At 45.1% G+C, this 22,367-nt stretch overlaps 1 protein-coding gene across 2 annotated transcripts in view; it reads left to right on the top strand.

The window, feature by feature from the left end:
• The window catches only part of LOC111932162 (unconventional myosin-X-like), an 89,312-nt gene that overhangs the window by 7,043 nt on the left and 59,902 nt on the right, over positions 1-22,367 (top strand). The window contains exons 2-7 of one of the 2 annotated variants that reach the window (XM_086898576.1): positions 7,096-7,194; positions 12,700-12,858; positions 16,462-16,649; positions 16,891-17,025; positions 21,091-21,215; positions 22,008-22,021. In XM_086898576.1, the coding sequence (XP_086754702.1) occupies positions 7,096-7,194; positions 12,700-12,858; positions 16,462-16,649; positions 16,891-17,025; positions 21,091-21,215; positions 22,008-22,021 (720 nt within the window). The remainder of the gene's footprint in view (positions 1-7,095; positions 7,195-12,699; positions 12,859-16,461; positions 16,650-16,890; positions 17,026-21,090; positions 21,216-22,007; positions 22,022-22,367) is intronic. The other variant, XM_086898577.1, reaches the window with a different exon arrangement.

Here is a 22,367-nt window from a genome sequence, read left to right as displayed (position 1 = left end):
GTTTTCCCCATTTTTCCCTACTTCCACTCTTTTTTCTGATTGACTGACAGTGCATCCCAGCTCAGAGGCACCACCTGCTTTCTGTGTGGTGTCTGAAGGAAGGACACTGAGGACGAGCAAACACCAGGAAAATGTCTCACATGAAGAGTTTAAAAAACCTGAGATAACTTTATTAGTGAAATGACAAATAGGAGGAGACATGGCAAAAGAGCAGAAAATAATGGATGAGACAGAGAAGGTGAATTGAATTCCTCTGTGCCTCTACCTCTGACTGCAAGAAAAAGGGATTTTCTGCTTCACAGTGATGAGACTAGTTTACAAGTGTATGTTTCTGTATAATGTGTGTGTAGAGGCTAGAACTCCACAAGGTAAGGAATTATTGAAGTCAAGGATGTGGCAAGATGCAGAAAGGTATTGGACATAATCCCAAATTATGCATAATAAACATTGCAGAAGAAATACAGTTTCAGGGCTCTTGTCTAAGATTTTTTACAAACCATGTGGCACTGTGGCTGCTCAGTGACAGGCTGCTGTATCCTTGTGGCTTCCTGAGGCCCTGAGCTCTGTTCTGTGGACCACGAAGACTTCCACAGAAGTCCATCAACCCAGCCTCACCATTGAAGCCATTGGCTGAATTTGAGAGAGGGAGGGAACTGCAAGGAAGCTGCCTCCCTGTATATTTGGTGACAAGAGGGAGAAGCTTTTTGAGAAGCACTGCCCAGATTGAGAGCAGGCAGGAATACCTTTTACTTGCTCAGTTTGGAGCTGCAAGCTGGTCAGGGAAATTTTTGCTTGGGCCAGGGGCTGGGCTTTAGCACATGCCATGTTACCTCCTTTCTTTCAGGGCTACAGAAGAGATGTAGGAAAGCCAGTGCTGCTGTGACGTGACAGGGAATACACATCGGTAGATACCCATGTGACTAATGTGCTTAGGGAACAACTCGTTTTAATTCAGTTCCTAATTAAAGTTTTAGGCAGGGAAGAGCTTGTAATGAAGGCGTAGAAGTGGTGCTCGCTTTTACGAACATAATGAAATTCAATATTCATTTTCAAGACTGGTGAGAATTTCTCAGGTGTCTGCAAACTCTGTAGGACTGTTACTTCTCCTGAGAAGGAGAGTGACTCCACTGCCCATGGTGAAATTGCAGGGCAATTAATCTTAAACTGAGCTTGGAGAGAGTGTCCAGTGAAGTCCATAAGGATTCACACCTGCCCATTTTCTGTACACCTTTTGCTCATGGCAAAGGGCAGCTCTAAAGTATGTGAAAAAGGGGGCTCATTCCCTCCATTCCCACGACAAGCAGTTCGTGTGGCTCCTGTGGTGTGTAGTTGCTTCTTTGAGAAGATTAAGAATTACCTCCACAGACCAGGCATTTCCTGGGAGATATTTGAAGTTGGAGATGTTCTGGAGAGTGAGAAGCTATGCAGCAGCCAAACTGGGGGAGGAGACAGGAACAGAACAGATGGGAGGGGGAGGCGAAAGGGGAGTGGGAGGCGGTGCACATATATCAGTGACCAGAAGTGACAAACTGCTCTTAGATTATTTAAAATGCACAAACCTTTTCCTGATACTGCTATTCTGCAAAGCTGCTGGCAGACTGAGGGCTCTGCTCCTTAATTAGTGAGGAATGGGGCTGCTAATTGGCAGAACTAGAATGAGTCATGGGCTCAGCCAAGGCTGCAGCACTGGAGCAGCAGGACCCATGGCTACAGTTTGTGCCCAGCTCTGAGCTGTGCTGGCTTGCAGGGGTTGCCTGAGCTCAGGGAGCTGCTGTATGGGAACGGTGGGACCAGACAGGTACAGTCCAGGCCCTTTTGCTCTGCACTGTGTCTTCCTCATGCCTTACAAGAAGCAGACTTTGGTTTCTCTTATCCCTACTGCTGTTGCAGGTATTGTCCCTCTTCCCAGCTACCTCATGTTGGCTGCTGCCAGCTGAGCTGTTGCTTCTATCTCTTACCTGTGACCTCCTGGGCTGTCCCTGCCTTCCAGCAACTGGTCCTGGTTTTGCTGATCAGATACAACCCATGGCTTCATTTCAGCCTGCCATCAGAAAAACAGCAAAGTTGCATTCCTTACCATATGGGTCTAGGCTGCCAGGGACTCCCCCTCCCCACCAATCTTACATCCATTAGCTAAGGCTCTTTACATTTGTCCTATCACTTATTCATGATCATCCAGATCAATCTCTTGAAAAGTGCATTTATTGAAACCTGATTCCAGCTTTGTCTGAATTGCAAGGGCCTTTCTAGGCCTGTCTCTGCCTCGTGGTTTACAACCACAAAGCCCACTGAGGCTGGGAAAAGAGCTGGCTCAGCACTATGCTGCTAGGGGAGCCTTTTCTAAGCCTAGAGCATGTAGATCCATAGCCAGGAGAAACACAAGGCTTGGATGCCCAGTGCCCACTGAAGAGCCCCAGTGTGCTAGGAGGACAAAGGTAAGTTACATATACAGTACTTGTAGTTGAAAACTTGTAGCACCCACAGAGTTTTTTGTCCCTGACTCTCAGTGCAGGGGTGTACATTTTTAAGACATCCCTGCCCCTTGCAAGATGGCTAATTTGGTATTCAAGGAATTTAGGAATTTTGATTCCTAAATAAAGGAAGGCACTGCAAGAGCCTCTTGTATTTTATTAGTATTGTGTATTGTGCTTGTAGGTAGATCTGGAGGCTGAGACAGCCAAGTTCAATCACAAAGAAAACATTAAAAGCATCCTGTACTAGAAAAAGTACAAACTGTGTGCTCCTTTGACACACTGAAAGTTGTCTTCCAACCAAAAACACTTTACCTCTCTGAATAACCCCTGGAAAATTGATGCAGCCATCGTGGTTTAGCCCCTCCTGAGCACATTGCTCCTGGAAGTTGTGTAGGTTTGTGCACAAGGAGGAATGGGATGTCTGAGTGCACTCAGAGAGAGGCAGCACTGCTGTGTCCTGAAGTTCAGCTGAGGCAGCTCATTTTTGCTTGTGCCTGGGAAGAAGCAATCCAGAAGACAATCCAGAAGACAATCCAGAGGACATCCTGGGAAAACATGGCAATTCAAGGGTAGTCCAGAACACACGAGTAAGGAGAACAGAATATGAAGACTTGTTTCTGAAGAATGATAACAGGTGCAGAGTTTTGTGGCTTCCCTCTGGAGCTTACCTCACTGCCCTCTACAGCCGGATGACTGATGAGGAGGAGGCTGTAGCTGCTGGCTACGCACTCCAACGCGTGGATGGATGCCTGGCTGCTGCAGGAAGGGCTGTGCTGCCTGCCTGCCTCTCTGCCCATGCCCTGGGTACAGCACATGAGGTCTCCCTCATTCTTCCCCTGCTGACACACCACACTGCATCTCCTGAGATGAGATACAGGCGTGTGAATGCAAGGGAGAACTTCTGGTTTCAGTCACTTTTTTTTCTTTTTAAAGCATAGAGGGCCAAAGGAATCTGTGGCTTCAACTGATTTTTTGATATCATGAATAGCAGGAAATGTTATTCATTTCTGAGTCTAGGATCCCAAAGTGCCATATATTGTTTGAACTGAGAAGTCACATCTTAGGGTTTACTGTCCACAGTGGAAGGCGTGATGGTGTGACTGTGGGCCAGTACTGATGAAACTGCTCTCTGTATGCAAGCAACTTTATTTTCTAAATTACGACCCCATGGTACAGGATCACTTTTCAGGATTGTGCTTTGCTGTGCACTTTGTGGCAAGGCAAGTTCATGGACAGATTGTTACTGAGGCCATAGGAATGAGGATGTTGGTCTCAGAGTTTGTTTAACATCTGAGTGACCTGCCCTTGATACAGGAATGATAGATACATTACTATTTTATTCTTCCCTTCAGTTCCTGCTGCTGTTCCCTTTAAAACCAAAGCAAGAGACCAACCTAGTAAACTCCTAGTAAAAGAATAATGAGCTTATTATATAAGGGGCTTGAGTTAAGTGTATGATCAGTATTCAGACAGCTTTATTTGATAGGAAGTGGTTACAGAAAATCATCACTGCTGTTCCGACTCTTTCTTTTAAGATGTTCTCTTCAAATTGGAGCTTGTTGCTCCATTTTGTTAAACTGTTTTGTCTGTGGATGAGGGTAGATGAAAGTTGAAGGGTTTTTGCTCTAGTCCTAGAAGAGCAGGGTTTTCCCATCATCTGTGGTGCCTGTGGGAGCTGGCTCATCGCTGCTGGGCAGTGCTTGGTCCTACTGACCTTGCTTCTCCTATGGAAGTTCAGCCTTGCTGCCTGGCAGTTTTTGGAAGTTTTCTGCTCAATTTAATCCTTTCAACTGATCAATGAGGTGTGTGGCATGAGGGGAGTAAAGTGAGGGCAGTCTCTTTGGTGTTACCATCTGCTCCTGTATTTAGTCAAGGCTCCTTGGGGAATTCCATGTTTAGAAGAAAGGGCTGGTGGAAGGAGATGCACTAAAACAAACTCTGTATTTCAGGAAATGGGGCTATAAGCTGGGCAGAAGTTACAATAATTATTTGTTCTGTGGTTCCTTTTCTGGCTGTCTCAGCAAAATACTCCTTTTGGAAACAGCATAACTGGATGCAGTTATTCTGCTGTGCAGACGTAATTGCTGTTGTACAAACAGCCACAACATCAGAGTAAACTGAAGGAAGTCATTCTGGGCAGCTGAAATACCACAGTGCCTGGGAGTTTCAGCATGTTGCCTTCTATTCCTTAGAAGCACACAGAAGGACCTATCATAAGTTTCTGTGGTGTTGTGCAAAAGAACTATGTCTCCTTGGAGGAGTATTTGTTAATACCTTTGCATGTGGACTTCTGCTGAGAAATGGGTCTGAATCAGTCTAGACTTTTAGCTAATTTCTGTGTGTTGAAGATAGCTGAGTGATCCCACTGCCTGTCTCCCCTCTTTTCCCTTCTAAGTGGCATCTGTTAAATAACAGTATTCATGCCCATGGGTTGTCTCTTCTGTGTCAAATTATCAGCTGCCTGTAGCTCTAAGTTAATTTCTGAGCCCAGGGGGTGGGAAGTCTGTGTAAGCTGGACCCCCCTGGTCTTCAGGGACAGTGTAGGGTGCTGTGATAGTGGCCTGCTGCCATATGCAGAGTGTGCGTGCTGTGGTGTTGGGGCACAGTGTGAATGGTGAAGTGCAGACTTGTCTTCTGATTAAACTGCACCTCCCTCAGGCTCTCAGCTCTGCCATCCTGGGTTACTCGTGTCTGAAGGCACTGAAGTGCACTGTTTGGGATGTTTACACTTAGTGTCTTATAAAAGGCTTTCTTTCATCCCACTGTTCGGAGACACAACCTTCCTGTTTTTTGACTCTTTGCTTTCTACCATGGTAGTAGTAGGAGTCCGGTGAAAGTAGCAAAAAATCTTTAAACATATGTTGCTATTCATATGTTTATGCACAATAGTCAGAATGTGATTTGGGAAATTGATGATTTCTCAACAGCAATGTCTTGCCCAGATGCCTCAGGACACTTTATTTCAAGCATCCAGAGTTTTGGAAAACCTAAGAGGATGTAACAAATCCTCTGTATAGTTCCTCAAAATCTGTGTGTGATGTGTTGTTCACACCAGTTCTCTGGGATCTCAAATCTGTAACATAAGATTCTCTTTGTTTTCTATCACTATTGTTCTCTGGCCATAAGGATGATCTTTGCAGACTATCAATGGATTTAGGTGCTGATCAGATGCAATGGTGCTTTTCATTCACTCGGTGAGGGAAGATTAATCTGCTTGATTGTGCTAACTCTAGACCAGAGTACATCAGTAAAGCAAGAATTATGTACACCTTTTTAATGTCATTAATCCCAGTTCTTTTATTGGGAGGACTGGAGGTAGGCCTATAGATGTATCTCCTACAGTAAGGAAAGTCCAGGGTACTAAAGTGTTTAGAGTGACTTAACTTGTTTAAAGAAACCCACCTAAACTAAAAACAAATCATTAAAAATAGAATTAGTGATTCACATTTTGTATAATGTAATATAGAAACACTATTCAATTTCTTCAGACATATTAAGCCTACAAGCAAAGAGCTAATGGTGCTGATGGGATTAAGAGGGTAGGAAGGGCTTAAAGCACATGATCAATAATTTAGGGGCACACAAAAAATTAGGAAGAAAGTCAGTCTATCGATCGATGAAAGGCAGGATGGCCCTAATGTTGAGCACTTTGGATTTTTCTCAATGTTTATCTAAGCAGAGTTTATGTAATTTCTATGGGAAGACATGGAAGTGATTAGTTTGCAATAACTGAAATGAGGTGTGGCTTCATGCCTAGCTCTAATTGCAGGCGATGCTCGCCCTGATCTGCCTTCATGCTCCTGCTCTTTCCCTTGTACCAGGTCCAACAGGCAGACAGGCCAGAAGAGGCCAATCCAGTAAACCTGTTTTCCCTCCTATTTTGGTAGGCAAGCTGTGAGATCTACCTGTCCTGCAGATCCCTGCACGTGTGTTACCAGAAATCTGGGTTTGTGCTCAGGTTTGTCTTGAGGGACACGGAGTAGTCAAAGATGTTGTAATGTATGCCAAACATCATATATATAAACACATCTAAACACCAGTGCAGACATACATCAGGACCTTCATGTATACGTCAGTGTATATATACATCAGACAAGCACTCAGGTCATGTCATTTACCAAAGGAAACTCTTGCCAGAGTTTGCAAACAAACCTCTGTGAAATCTGTTTGCTGGTGATTTCTGGAAGCATTTTGACTTACAATGATGTGTGGGTGTATGACATTGTAAACATACTTTATTTATATTTTCTATTATTATTATTATAGCATGACTTTTAATGACCGGCCATAGAAAGTTTTCAAATATTTAGACAGTCAAACCAACTATTCTATGTGTTGGTATCTTTCCATGACACTTCCTACAAAAATTGGTGTTTCCTTTAGTTTCTGCATGCAGCTCATTAAAACTTCTTTTTCTTCCGCTCATGTTACATTAAGAAAAAACAAAACCAGTTTCTCTGAAAATGTAAGTAAGACCTACTTAAATATTATAAGCAGCTGTAGCTTGGAAGTAGCCTCTGAATACTGCAGCTTCCCCCAGCTTTCCTTGGGTGCTTGTACCCTGTGTGCAGATCTCAGGGGCTCCAGTTCTTTCTAATGGGATGTCTTCTGGTTTTTGCAGGGTGCCAGGGTATGGCTGCGGGAGCAGGACCAGCTGCAGCCATGCACTGTTGGCTTGTGTGCCAATGGAAATGTTCTCTTCACCTCAGATTATGGCATGGTAAGTGAAGTCTGCATGAGGTTGTAGCCTATGCCGAGCTGTCAGATGGACTTCTTGGTTTTGCATGATCATCATGTTGAAATTTATCAATGGAAATTTATCAATGGGAATTCTGCAATTCTCTCTGAAAAGTGACCTGGCTCTGTTACAAACTGTGCCAAGGATCTAACAAATGTTAAAAAAAGAGAAGATTGTTCTTCTTCTCTTCATTTCTCTGCCTATCTCGCTTTTCTCGGTTTCCCTTGTGCCATCTTTGAAGGAGTTGCATTAACAGCTTAGCAAAACCATTATATTGGCTAAATGCTCCTGGAAGGAGGCAGCTCCACCAACCAAGCAGCCCTTCCTGCCAAGATGTGCAAGCTGTGCCACTCTAAGGGTGCTTGTGCTCGCCACCAGCCACTTCAGCAGCTTTTGCTGTCAGCCCTTTGGGCCAGGGTTGGCTCCAGTCAGTGTGTGAAGGCAGCAGAGATGCACAGGACAGCTCAGCAAGGCAGACAGGCTCCCCTGAGAGCAGAGGTCTCCAACAGTGATAAGAACAAGCTTCTTTCCCGACTGATTTCCAGCCCCGTGCTCCTTGTGGTTCCCTGGTGCATCTACTGCAGTAGTCATGGAATAATATTGGTAGGAAGGGACCTCTGGGGATCATCCAAGTCCTCAGTGAGTCAGCTTGCGTGGCTGACCCTGGGAAAACTATCCACAGCCTTCATTGGTGAGTCATACTGGTGCCTGGGCTGGGAGGAGGATGGGGAAATGGGCAGGACTGTGCCCTCCAGCAGTGAGCAATTAGACCTGCTCAGCTGTTCTGGTGAATGGGCCCTGCAGGTGGCTGCTTTGTTACAGAAAAATGGACAGGTTTTCTTCAGCCTCTTACCTGGCAAACAAAGGAGGGCACAGGGGGAAAGGGGATTTAGGACTCTGGTTTGTGGAGTCAGTGGTAGGACTTTTCACTCTTGCCTTGAAAGGCCTAGATTTAAAATCATTATTCTTTTATAAAAAGCCTGACTTGTTTCTCAGAGATAGAAATTCCCCTAACAAACACAGATTTTTTTATCTGTAGTCTCTCAAACCCCTTATTGACTTGTTTTGGGAGTGCTGGATATCACTAACACATTTTAAGGGATCACAAGTAATGCAGTAGCCTCCAGAGGGACAAAAAATGGTGAGTACCTCTGTGGCTTTCCCAGTTCTGTCTCTCCTGACATGCTGCTATGGGCTTGTACAGTCTTTCAAACCCACCTGGCACCTCTGAAAGGTGCTGGAAATCTTGGACACTGGAAATCCCACTTTAGAGCTGTCTGTGTGGGTGCACCCACCTCCAGCCTGTGTTCTGTATGCTGGAAAACATGCTCAGGATAATGCTGGGTGGCTTACAGGTGTGAAAAAGAAAAAAAAAAAAAAGCTGGGTTTGGTTTTTTTTTCTTCCATGAAACAAGAAAGGCTGGAGGAGCATGTGCTTTATGGCTTATGCATAAAACCATATGGTGATCACTGAAGGCCTTTCTTTATTCAGTGCCACCCACAAGAGCTGTCCTGTGTGCTTCCCCCACCTGCCACATTCATTGCTTCATACCTGTAGGAGGGACTGGCAGTCCTACCCCTGGTGAAAACTCTGATAAATGGCTTCACTTTGGCTGGGGAAGTTCATACCTCTGTTTTTTAGGACCCCCAAATCTAGTGTCTTCATGTTTTCTGTGGCCCAGCATCTCCTCAGCCTGTGCAGCTCTGAGGTAAGAAGTCCAGTCATGCTTCAAAGCTTTTGTCATTTGTTTTCACTTCCTTAAAAACACCTCAAGCAATAAATCCATCAGAAATGTGACTTCTTGGGAGGAAAGGAGGAGCTTTGCTTATGAAACACAAGATTGGAAACCACTATCCAGATGAAACAGCCAAATGGTTTATGGATAAATATAACTTGGATGCCAGGTGGGAGCTTTGTTTATGTGCTCAGGATTGCACTAATGGATGGAATTGAGTTTGAAAAGGAATCCTTTCTCCCTTGCTGAGTCCGGTGAGCAGCACTGGTGGGCCTCATCTTAGCTTGTTTGCTAGCCAGATTTTGCTTTATTCCTGAGCATTGCAGGGCCTTGGAGAGAGTCATGGTCATTTTACTCTCACTTTGGGCTGAATCTGAGGCAAATTTAGTGTGTCACAGGCAAAAAAGTAGAAATCTGTGGCTGTGAGGTGCCTGTTAGGCTGAAAGCTGATTATTTTCCTTCCCAAAAATAAAGACTTGCCTATTAGCACCTACAGCTTTGTATCTTATATATTAGCTTGTTAAAAAAAGGATATTCTAGGGGCAGCTTTGCTGAGAGATCAGTTTGCCCCATTTGAGAGTTCTTACTTGCTTCAGGAAAAATCAGCTATCATATTCAGCTCAGTAGTGCTGAACATCAGCCTGGCATATTCTTCCTGGAATAGGATGATGGGGGAGGATCTTTGAAATTGCTCTCCTGGCAAATTTCTGGAAGCATCCAGGAGTGAGCAATGGGGTAACAAAAGCTTCCTTACTGGAACTCTGAGGGTGGAGCATCATCCTTTTTGTATCTCAGACCTCTGAGCTCCTTGAAGAAAGTCACTTTGACAGTCTTGGGACATGTGCCTGTGTCCAGGAGAATGGATGGTCCTTGCAGCCTGTTGGTGATACAGAGGCTGGAAAAATTACCCTCCTCCCTGGAGAGCAGAGAACAAATTAAAAGTTATCTTTCTTCCAGTGCCAGGAAGACCATAAAACTCTTCCACATGTCCCAGGTGCCTTCCAGAGGCACAGAGCCATCACCTCCCAAAGCTCATTGGGTCTGGAGGCCCCAGCCTCTGCCTGAGGGAGGGTGAGCTGAACCTCCACAGCCTCAGGGACGGAAAAGTGACAACCTGGCCTCGGCTGGGATGGCAATGTGGCATCACAGTGCTCCTCCAGGGAGCACATTTCACCTCTGCAGTGCTTCTGTCCCGAGGGTACCACAACCAGTACTACAGATCCACCTCTGGTCCTGCCAGAGCACCTGCTTAACTCTTTATGGATATTGGACCAGACTTTTTTTTAGAGGGGAATAGCTGAATAACACCAATCAAGTGGCTCAAGACAGGTATAACAGGTGATTATCTAAGCCTCACTAATAATTTACTAGGTAAATTATAATACCTAAATGAATTAGTAAATAAATACTATTTATTTAGGTGTATTTAGGACCCTGTTCCTTACTAATAATTTACTAGTGTATTCAGGAACCCCTGTTCCTCTTCAAGGTTCCATTTTCTCCCATGCTGTCTACAGGAACAAGGAAACGAGCTCTGACCCATCACTTTTTGTGCATAGCAGCCTCTGGGCACAGGTGCTGCTAGCTGCTTGATATCTTTTAGGACACTTGTCCACTCAGCTTTTTGTCTAAATGTTTTCTCCATGTTTCTCTTCTGGCCCAAATGGCTGCAAGTGCTGACAGAGCAGTAGTAAATGATTAAGTACCAGGCAGATAGAAGGAAAGATCACGTCATACTGTTTTTTACTTGTCTGCTTCCAAACTTTGTGTAAGTCAGTGGACAAGAGAGAGACAGGGTTGTTTGCTGCCTCCTCGTTTGAAAGTGCTGTACTGATTTTGTTCCTGACAGTCCAGTTCATGTTGTGCATCTGCAGTTTGTACTCCTGAATTTAGTTGTCCCACTCTCCCTTTCTGCTCTCTTTGGGAGTTCTCTCTCAGTTCTCTTGTGAAAGTTCTCTGAGGTCTCTGCTCTGAAGAAGAAAACAAAAAAGTGTGTTTCTTTTTTTAGGGTCATTGCAGAGTGGGGGTCCTATCTGCTGGCAGTCAGACCTCTCTGACACCCAGGAGCAGAACTGGTGTGGAGAGAGCCTTTTTGCTGGACTGGGATTTGTTTTACACTGATCATGAATGTGAACTGTGTATTTTTGAAAGCCTCCTGGCTGATGAAGGAAGTGGGCTGTGAAGGAGTCTGTCAGTGGAAGAGACCGAGGGGTCCTTGCCACACCGGTGTGACTGGTCAGGAATGGGGTGAGCACACCTGAGGGACTGAGCCAGCTTCTCCTTCCCAGCTCCCTCCCAGAACAGAGCTGCTCTTGTGGCTGTGCATCCTGGTGATCTTGTAGGGGATGCTTTGCTGTGTTATTGCTCCCTGCACTGTCGGGGTGCAGGCTCAGAGCCCTGAAGGGGTGAGCACCTGCGATGTGCTGCACTGTGAGCGCCCTGCAGGGACTCGCAGGGGTGGCTCGCTGGAGGGGGCTGGGTGACCTCAATCTGTCTGCAGCCTGCAGCTGTGGGGATGGCCTCTCCCCAGCAGTGACGGCAGACTGAGCACTCCAAGCAGGTGGGCAGGAGAAACCAGTTAGATCAATGCTATAGATCAGTTTGTTCTCTATGGAGCCCGTCAGTTTCTTGCTGGCACCCAGCAGGGCTGACAGGCAGGGATGGAAATGAGGTAGAGACCCTGAGAGAGGAGCAAAAGCAAAAGATTCTTTGGAGGGGTTACTGTGGACCAGTTTCCTTCTCCAGGATGCCTATATGAAGTCTCCCATCTGTCTCTCTTTGGGTCTTACCATCTAGCACAGCTTTGGATGCTGGGTGGGAGATGGCACACGGCTGAATCCAAGAGTGGGAAGCAACTGAAATAACTTTTGTGAAATGCCAGCATCGTGCTTGAGGAGGAGGGAAGGAGGGCTGGGATATGCCTGTGGTGGAGGGGAGCAGTCACATAATCTCAGCTGTGTTGAAAGGGGTGAGGGAGATGACCTGATAACTGAAGAGTGGGTTATTGAGGAGGAGAAAGCTCTAACAGGAAGAAGGATGCAGCAATTTAGGCAAGATGAGTGGAACTGCACAGAGAGATGAGTACTTCCTAGAGCAGTGATAGAAGTTAATAGGTGTCATTGTACAAATATTTTGAAAGCTGTATCATACACATATGTGTCATCACAGAGAGAGAATGTCACTACTTTATTTGGTTTCTCATGTGCTTTGTTTTCCTTTGCTCTTGAGGTGACAAACTCTTCTAGATGCTCTCTGTCTGCTTCTGTGGAGAGTGCAGGGTCAAACTTGGAATGTGAATTAGCTTTTCCTCTACTTCCCAATGGTCAAAAACATGATCTCACCTGTGTTTTTTTGTGAAAGACTGTTCCTGGTCTCTTGGGAGCAGCTGCCATCATTATTCACAGCCATGAGTGCAGTGTGTAATACCTGTCTAGCCTAGCAGGTGGAGGCTGGTGCCCTGCTCCTGTTAAGGGGAAATTAAATAGCCTTCTGTTGATTTCTCCCCATCGGTACTGAAAGTGAGGGATTGGTTGTGTAGTAAAAGAAGGGAGTATGCTGTATAATTTCTGTCCAGAGGGCTCAAATATGTAGGAACAGGAATGGAAGAGTGATTATAAAAGTAGGGAACAGATCTGTGTCTTATTAATTTCGTTTTTCAGTGCCAGAGTATAAAGGTGCATGTTTCTGGTAGGAAATCAGATCGTGTGCCCAGGTATCATGAGCTTCTTTGTCTTTCTCTGTATTCTTTCAGGTGTTCCAGTACCCCAAGGCCTCCCTTTCCAGGGAAAAGGTCTTACCCATGCACCAGACCAGCGTTGATGGGGTAGAAGACATGTCCATGCTGGGAGATCTGCATGAAGCTGCCATCCTGCTTAACCTTCACCAGCGCTACCAACAGGGTAACATCTATGTAAGTGCTCATCCCTTTTGGATTAATGGTTTTTCTTTAGCTTCAGGGCTGCCACTTTGCATATGAGGTACTGATGTTACCCTTGTCTCTTGAAGACGGGAATTGGAGGAATTTCTGCCTTGCCAGCTCCTTCATCCCTGTGAGATCCTACCCTTATCTGAGGGGCCTCTTTGCCTCTATGGAGGAACTTCGAAAACATGAACGTTCACCTCTGAGCTTTGTGGTAATTGCACAGCTCTGTATCCTCCAAGAACATCCATGTTTGAAGAGCTGTCATTCACATTCCCCAGGTTTCCCATTATGGCTGTTCCATGGTTTATAAGGCCAAGCAGACTGGAAAGCGCAGCATATGCAGGTTGCTGCTGAGTATCTCTCCTGATCCAGACAGATGAAGATACTGCCTAACAAAACTAGGAATGCAAACCTGTTGTGCCTTTTTTTTTTTTTTTTTTTTTGATAACTCTGCTCTCCTTGCACAGATGAATACTCATAGCATCTCCTGATTTCTCTCTGAGGAAGGAGACAAGTGTTAGGAAAAGATCTTGTGAGGAAAAGCACACCTGGGACAAGACACCCCTGAGCTGCTGGGGTGGCAGTGCTCTGCTGAGACTTGGAGAGAACAAGGAGGATAGATTACAAAGACTGCCTTACCTTGCTTTACTCTTGACTTGCTTGTCCATGTTATGTGCACACAGAGTTTTCATAATATGACAGAAAAAATGTAAATCTCTGTGTTGCATAGCAACTGTTATCAAGGCAACCAAACCATATGCACCTGTATTCCTGTAAATTATTAGTAAAGTGATCCTGTTTCCGAACCACCTCCTTCACTGGATGCAGAGGAGACTGTAAATTCTCTTGGCTTTTTTGCTGTAGGCACCTTTGCCTGTCCCTTGTGACCCTGTGACAGTACCCAATGCACATTATTTTGATGGCCCAAAGCCTTGCTGCTCTTCTTGTGCTGCTTTTGACACATGCTATGTATCTGTGCAGCTTTTGACCCATTTGGGTATATTCCCCCTGTTCCTTCTTCCTCACACCTTAAAATGCAGTGCAGGATTCTCTTCCTTTTCAGTCTGTGTCTTGTACCAGAAATGCCACAACACCAGCAGTGTCACAGCAGCCGTATCTCCATAAGCCTTTCAGCTAGCTCTGATGTGTCATTCCTTCTCTTACTCAGCATTAGTTCTGGGCCTTCTCCATCCATGCATAAAGGTATTAAAATTTAACACCTTTACACCTTGTTTTTTGCACTTTGCATAGTGTCTGAATCTCAGATGTGCACCTTCGGTCTGGAAGTTTTGGAGATGTATGAAGGGGCCTGACCTCTGTAACATGCTCAGCATTGGGAAGAACTCCTCAGTGTAGTATTATTAGCCCCACCATAAGCTCCTAGAGGGGATTCTTTCTAATCAGGGAGTGTAGGTAGCAGTATATCTAAACTGGTCTGGCACCCATAATTAATTTACTACAGCAATACTGACAAGCTCAGCAGTACCTTTTGTTTTCCAGAAAAATACTATTCAAGCTTTACCCAGCTGAAGGAAATTATGTGAGCACAGCAACAGCCTGCATCTTCCCTCTTCATTCTTACAATTCCTATATTCTTTAATAAAAGTAGACCCAACATAATGTGAGAGATGTAGAAATGAGCCAGGGGCTGTACTGCCACATTTTGTGCTGTCCTTAGCAAAGTCATGCCTAACCATTCAAGGTAGGACCTATTGTCCTGAAAAGTGGACTTGCCACATGTGGCTTGTCCTGCTCTGGAGAATTCATTGTGGAGCAATTACTTTGCTGATAGAGTAGCTGGTATGTACATGGTTTCCGTGCCATTAAAAATTATGGATAGAAATTGTCTATAAAGGAATGCATGTCATGAGGAGACTGGGACTGGGTGGTGGAAAAGTTTCCTAGGAACACCTTTGAAAGAGATGGCTGTACTGGAAGAAGTCCTGGAAGGGACTTTCCAGAAGCTCTCTGGAAAGGAGCTCTGTTCTTAGTGAAACTACAATGGAAAACACAAACTGAAACATCCGATAAGAAAAGATGCTGTGAAGGTCTGGGAGAAAAGTTAGAATGGGCATTCTAACTCTTGTAGTCCCTGGCCAATGTTCCTCAGTTGCTTGTACAATGCTTTTTCCCCAGTTTGTGTTTTCTCACTCAATGCCTTCCTCTCTCTCTCCACCTCTCTGGCCAAAGATCATCTGCTTGCTTATTGCTTTCATTACCAATGAATTATATTTCTGCCCACAAAGGTCCCTGTCAGAGAGTCCTCAGGACTTGATCCATGATAGCCTGTTTGTACTGATAATACAATGTGATTTTTTTTACCCCCCCCCCAATGATCTCTGACTGCTGCTTTAATAAATGAGTTTTAAATACTTAGGTGACTACAGCATCTTATCAGTCTGGCTTCTGGCTTCAGAGCTTGGCATCGCTGTAGCCTCAGGTTTCATTTGGCCTGATGAGTCTTCCTTGTCACCAGGTGTTTAATTTACAGCTTCTCCAGCAGATACATTCATATGCTTTAATATCTGCTGGGCAACTTGTAGTTAGTTCATGGTTTGCAAACCATGTTAGATGTTGTCCCTGACCACAAAGCTTGGCATCTCCTGCTGCAATCTAAGTGTTTACTCTGTCTCGTCTGCTGAGAATGGGTATTCCTTGAGTAGAGCAGTCCAAGCTGTCCCTGTGAGGGAGACCACCACACCCTCAGCGTGGATGTTGACCATATTACAAAACCATCATTTGGAGAGAGGTGGCACCATTGCTCTGAAGTGCAGCTCTGAGAATAACTGGATTTGAGCTGGTTGGCTGAACCGAAAAAGTCATGCCCCAAAAAGCAAAATTAATTTCCTTCTGACTGCACAAAATAATACATTTGAAATTCAATATTGTGCTCTGGGTATTTTATTTTTAATCTTGCTACCTCTTTTTTTGGGACTGTGAGATTTTCAAAATAAATATTTTCAAAATAAAATGTTTAGAAAATACAGAAATGTTTTGACTTGAAATCCAGAGCTTGATCTTCAGCTGTCAATTTTGATTTGGTTTACCGAATGATTTAAGTTGCACCAAACAACATTTTTTCAGCAGAAGAAAAATTATATGCTTTAGTTGTTCTTTGTGTGTGTGTTTGTGTGTGTGTGTTCCTACTCTATTCAGGAGGTTCTTGAACTCTGCCAATCCCTCTTTGCTTAGGATTCTGGATAGCAGCATTGAAGGTGTCTCCTGGCACTCTTTTAGTCCTGGCTCTGCTATTGAGCTTCAAGCACAGTGCGAAGTAGCTGGGTATGAAGGTGGCTTCATGTTTTTAAATTGTGTAAGCTTAATTTAACAAAGACAACAGGATAAGAATGTTACACTTTAAAGCAGCAGAATTCAGAGTGCCCCATCCATACCCAGCTGTACAGCTCCTCCTCTGGGGTTTGACATTCATTGCCAAACTGTGGAGTTCTCTGCTGAAGCCCAAGGTCCTTATTTAGGCTTTCTCCTTCACCATGACTTATTTCAGAGTCTGGCTTTGTTGTGATTTTTTTATTTTTTTTTCCCCTAGGAGCTTGCTTCATTTCCTTTCTGTGTTTTGTTTTTTCCCCGTAGACAAACATTGGTTCCATCTTGGCATCAGTAAATCCCTACAAACCCATCCCTGGTCTGTACAGTGTGGATGCCATAGAGCTGTACAGACAGCACCGGCTGGGTGAGCTGCCTCCCCATATCTTCGCCACCGCTAACGAGTGCTACTGCTGCTTGTGGAAGCGTCATGACAGCCAGTGTGTTCTGATAAGGTTAGAAATGGAGAACCAGCTACTCCCTGGCTGCATCACACGCCCTGCTCCTGCTGTTCCATTTGCATTGACATCTGCCTGAATACCCACACCATCCTCCCTGCCTTTGCCTGATCCCTGCGTGTCACAGCGGAGATGTCACATGTTTATTCCTAGAGATCACTTCTGTGCCGCGGGTAAGATGGTCATCAGCTCTGTCTGTCCTGGATTTGTGAATGAAATGTATGCTTTCTCTTAACAGTGGAGAAAGTGGAGCTGGAAAGACTGAGAGCACCAAGTTGCTCCTGAAATTCCTGTCAGCCATGAGCCAGACCTCCCTCGGGGCCCCTGTGTCTGAGAAGAGCACTCACGTGGAAGAAGCCATCCTGGAAAGCAGGTAGAGTCACCTTCATGGGCACCTGGAGTGCTGGCTCAGCCTTCTTTGGGGGTCCCTGCCTTTGGGGGTCCCTGCCTTTGGGGGACCCTGCCTTTGGGGGACCCTGCCTTCTGGGCAGCCAGGCCATGGATGGAGCCAGGCCTGGGTAGAGAGGATCACAGAGCTGAATGGTGGCACGTCAGGGAAATGTGAAGATTGTGGTCTTGCTGGGATGTCTCAGTCTGGCTGCTCTCCCAGCTGTCCGTGGATGGATTAGGCTTCTTTCCAACAGCAGTGTGGGATGTGTGTGGCAACTGGAGAGTTAGTGCTCTGGCTCTTGACTGTAGCTGTCCTCACGGTGAGTCTGTCATACTCTGACTCCTGGTTTCCTCCATGAGCCATGCTCCCCCTCAGCCTCCCTGTGTTTCAGGCTGCTGGTATGTCTTGCCCTCAGGAGTCCCATGGGCCACCTGGCAGCTCTCCTGCTGTCCTGGCAAGCGATGTCATGGAGAACCAGCCATGGGAGCTGGCACCAAGGACCAACCACCACCCACCTAAACCCTGATGAGGCATCAGGCAGGCAGGGAAGCACATGGCACCTGAATCAAATGTGTTTGAGAGAGAAGCTGGCAGCACTGAGGGAATGGAGACACATTTCAGGGAATTTCCTTCATGCCTGAAGAAGTCCTGACACTCCTGAGGGACCATAACCCAGGCCAGGGCAGGGACACCCCTGAGGGACCATGACCCACAGGTGACCTACGTTGGAACAGGGAGATGGAGGGAAAAAGCATCCAGAAAAGCTGAAGAAGCAAAGTGTGGCTGAGGAAAACCAGTAAGAGGCAAAGAGCAGCAGAACCAATAAGGAAGCAAATAATGACAGAGAGAAAGTCCTGAGTGTAACCCCAGGCTCCTTTGCTGCCATGCTGGGGGAATTTTGAGGGAGTGGGTGTAACCTGATGTAAAATAGAAGCTGAGGCTAAGAAATGGAGGACAGTAGGTGTTTAGGTAAGCCTGGGAAAGATACAGGAAAGATACATCTGTTTTATTGTTTGTGTCCTTGTTATTCTTAATACCTGAATTAACAAATTACATTAAAATTTCCCAGACTGTCTTGCCTGTGGCTGAAGGACCTTGCTGGGGGTCAAGGCTGAGGCTGCAGATCAGCCCCAGATGGAGCCCGTGATAGTTGCAGAAACCTCCAGAGGAGGCTGCTGTTGAGAGCATTGTGGGTTTTAGGTCCTTACAAGCAGAGCAGCCTTGAATAGAAGGGCTGCTGCCCTTGGACCTGGTGTTCCAGAGACTGTTGGATGATTTATTCTTTGCAGGTATGCAGATCTTTGCAGGCATGGAGACAAATTAGAAAAAGCTCTGAAGAGCAGTACAGTCATGACTCAAGATCTGCAAAATCTGCTTTAAGGCAAGCGGCTTAGAAGGCTCAAGCACTCTTAGCAGTTAAGTGATAACTTGACAGTGATCCAGAGAGCTTATGATGGTGGGTAGGTGATTCCTAAGTCTGTAAGATGCCACAGCTGTGAGCTGGAGTGAAGTCAGAGGTCACAACCTGTTCCGTGTACGTCTCTAGTGCTACATGAACTATTGCATGAGTGCAAGAGAATCTCATTTGTCACCTCTTTTCTGAAGACAAGGAGCTGAAACAGACCCAGAAACTGCTGCCACTCCTATGGACCCTAGTTCATGTGTTTGGAGTTCACCTGTACTTGATCTGACAGTGGCCCTCCTCAGGCTCACTTACTGTGGCTTTTGATCCTTGCCCAGCACATACCAAGGAACAATGTTGGATTCTTTCTCAGTTTGCCAAACCAAGTGTTCATCAGCAACAATCTGTTGCTTGTGCTGCAACATTTGTGCTTGGTGTATTTCTCACAAATCAGGCTCTCAAAACTCCTTTGGCATTTGATTTTGTCTCTTTTTCCTTATTGAAAATATCCATCAGTTCATTAAAAATTCTGCTAACATTCAGCTTTTTTCTTGCTTGCTTCACTCTGAAGCTCCCTTCTTCATGTTGGGTGCCACTGCTGAAAGCATAGCTACCTTTCCTGCTACTCATCCCCCCAAGTCTTCAAATTGTTTTGTCTTCACCTGTGCATGTGAATCCTGAAGCTGCATACAGTGCAGTATTTCTAACTCCAGCCTTTGCTTTCTGCTGCCCTGCTGGGTCTGGTTCCCATTCTTTTGACTGCTGGAGTTCATTCTGCCTGATCTAGCGAGCAGCCAGCATCACCTTCCTGATGTGCTGCTCTGCCTTGCAGTTCCCTCCTGCCTCAGGTGCCACACTGTGATGTGCTGCTGGCTCTTTGCTTGGCCCAGGCCCCTGCCCTCGTGCCTGGCTGAACCAGCTCACCTCACCCTTGCAACTGCTCAGACACCCTCCTGATTATTTCCCTTCCACAAGCCTGGAAGAGTTTGCACTCGTGTATGTGAGCTCGTTGCCAAACTGAGCTATGAGGATATTTCCTTGTGCTTTTCTTAGATAATTTAACATGATTTAGAGCCCCAAAGATTGGCTAGCTGGTTCCTGTACTCTCACTGAATCTGTGGTGGTCATATAACCCCGTCCTCTCTTTTTCTGGCTGTCCCCATTAATTTTTTTGATTTGTGGCAGTGGTGTGCTCAGTGGGATATTTTTGTGCAATGTCCTTATTTACATACTTTCAGAGGTGTGGGTGTTGGAGCTCAAATTCTCCAGGGTGAGGAACTTTCCTGATCTGTGCACTCAGATTTCTCTGACATTTCTGTGGTTGTAGTGTGTTATAACAGAATAATTTTCATTTTTATCCTTGTTACTGGAAAGCAATTGTTTCAAGAGATGTTAGGAAAATGCTGCCTGGATTTTCCTGAAGGTTGTTTAGTGTTTCCTTAACCACAGCTCTCCCTTAGCTAACACTTGCAGGGCCTGAGGCTTTCTGCAAGCTCCAGGTTGTCTCCAGTTGTGGCTTTTTTATGCTGTATTTACTAACTTGTGAATAATCCCGTACCTGCCCCAGTCTCCAGTGGGACTGCACAACAGATCTGTGGAGCCAATATTTCTCAGGGTAATAACAGCAGTAATTTTTCTTTAAAACTATATATGTTTTAAAATTAGACATGAAAACATACAGGCTGTTCTTGTAGCATCTCTGTTATTCCTTGCTTGTCAGCCCTTCAGATTATTTTAGAATTGGCTTAATTGCAGAAATGAATATTTTAATCCTGGATTCAGTGTCAGTTTGAGTGGTTTAGGCTTTTCCTTTGCACTGTTCTGTGAAGCAAGTACCAAGCATTTTAACTTTTTTTTTTTTTTCCTGGTGATTGGAAGGTGACCAGCAGACAAAATTCTTCAATTTATGGTTGGTCTGACATTTGGTGATAGCTTTTTTTGCACTCTTTTTTGTGACCTGAAGTGGATGATGTCGCACTTTTAGAATGTAATTTTCAAATCTACAGTGTGTGTATAGTCCCTCTACTTGGAAACCATATGGCTTATATCAGCCTAAGCAAGGTTTAGGTAACAAGAACTTGTGTGTTCCAGTATCAAATTTAAGTAGCAAACAAATTGTTTTATTACTGTTTGTTAGTTTGAAGATGTTTGCCTGTAATTTTAAGAGATGGCTTATCAAAGGCAGAAGGAATAAAGAATGAATATAGATGTATGTGGTTTAAAGCTGCAGAGTGTTTGCCACGTATGTCTGATGCTTCTGAAAATCCTTGAAAATATACAGTTGCATTCATGGGATGTGCTGTGTCGAGGACACAACCTGGCTGAGTCTTGCCACCTTTCATTTGCTGAAGCCACTGGTGGGGAATGCCCTTGACAGTGTGAGCACCAGCTGCCCATACAGACTGGGGACTGATTTAATTAATTGCAGTCCCAAAGGTTTAAAATTTATCTAGCAGCATGTTAAATTGCTCTTTAAATTGCCATCCTTCCTTCCCCTTGAGCTCTCCCTGCTTGTCCAGGCTGATGCTGTAAAAAATAAATCTCTCATGGCAGAACACAGTGTGCAAATGTCAAAAGACTGGGCACACGTTTTGTTTTAATGGTATCCCATCACTAATCATATCTTCATTGCCTTGTTTCTACAGCCCCATTCTGGAGGCCTTTGGAAATGCCAAGACAGTTTATAACAACAACTCCAGTCGCTTTGGCAAGTTCATCCAGCTGCACTTCTCTCAACATGGACACATCCAGGGAGGCCGAGTAACTGATTGTATCCTTTTGTGCAGTGGACCAGAAGTGGACTGAGTGAGCAAAGATGAGGAGGAGCTCAGTGTAGGTCAGGAAATCCCCCATCAGAAGTTTTTCAAAGTCAATTTACACCTATGGGAAAATTTGCAACTGAAAGAGGGAAGAAGTATTTGTTTTGTGGCTCTGCAGCACTTGACTTTGGGAACCTTTTGTCTCTGTAGTGCATTAGGTAGGGACATGGTTTGATTTTCACTTTGTTAATCTCAACACTTGATACTAAAACCTTTTGTCTCCATGAGGCAGGTAAAGCTGCCCTGGCTATATTTCTTGATGTATGTTCAAAGCTGCTGCTGGCTGCAAGCCACACCAGTTGCCACTGGAGTAGCAGCCAGATGAATTTAGTGCTGTTGTAAATGACAGGCTTGGATTGTTTGGCCTCTGCTCTTTGTGCTGTTGGTAGATTTAAGATAGCAGTCTCTTGCAGAAGCAGAGAACTGATGCAAGACTTGCTGTGTGCAATGCAGACTTTCAGATAAGAGTGGCTTCTAATCTTTCTGTGTGTCCCTAATGTGGCTCATCTTTTGTTGGGTTATCTATGCTCTACCTAGCCCTGCCCTTTTAAATATCTTTTTGGCACACCTCCTTGGACAGTGAATAGAGAGGATGATCTAAATAGTCTTTACCTACTCTCCAAAGTGTCAGTCATTTCATGATTTGTTGCTTGTTGCAGGGTTCATCCCAATGAGGATTTTTTGCCTATCATCAAATCTGTCCTTCTGTCACTTGGATGTTTTTTCCTTAACGTGCTGTTCAGATTTACTGGAAAAGGTAGGTATCACCTCTGCTGAGTGCTGGGCGAGCCCTCTCCTCATAGGTGTGGCAGTGCCAGATTACCTCCTGGATGAGGCTGTCTCCACCACAGCGTGTAGACATCAGCTCCTTAAGTGTTAATACTGCAACTGTCCCAGCTGAGGAAGAGGCAGAGGAGCAGTGTTTGTTCTGTATCTATCAAAGCCTGTTCTCCCATCTTTGATAAACTCTCTGCATTACACAGAGACTCCAAGAAAGAACTGTTTACAGAGAAGAAAGGGAGAGAGAAGTACCTGAAAACGCAGCTCCATAGAGAAGAATACGGGGTACAAATGCAGGCATCTCTGGTTGGATGTCATTTACT

The sequence above is a fragment of the Cyanistes caeruleus genome, chromosome 7, assembly GCF_971803275.1.
Source record: "Cyanistes caeruleus chromosome 7, bCyaCae1.hap1.1, whole genome shotgun sequence".
Classification (NCBI taxonomy): domain Eukaryota; kingdom Metazoa; phylum Chordata; class Aves; order Passeriformes; family Paridae; genus Cyanistes; species Cyanistes caeruleus.
Note: the sequence above shows the minus strand (reverse complement) of the source record. Positions and strands in the feature narration are given on the sequence as shown.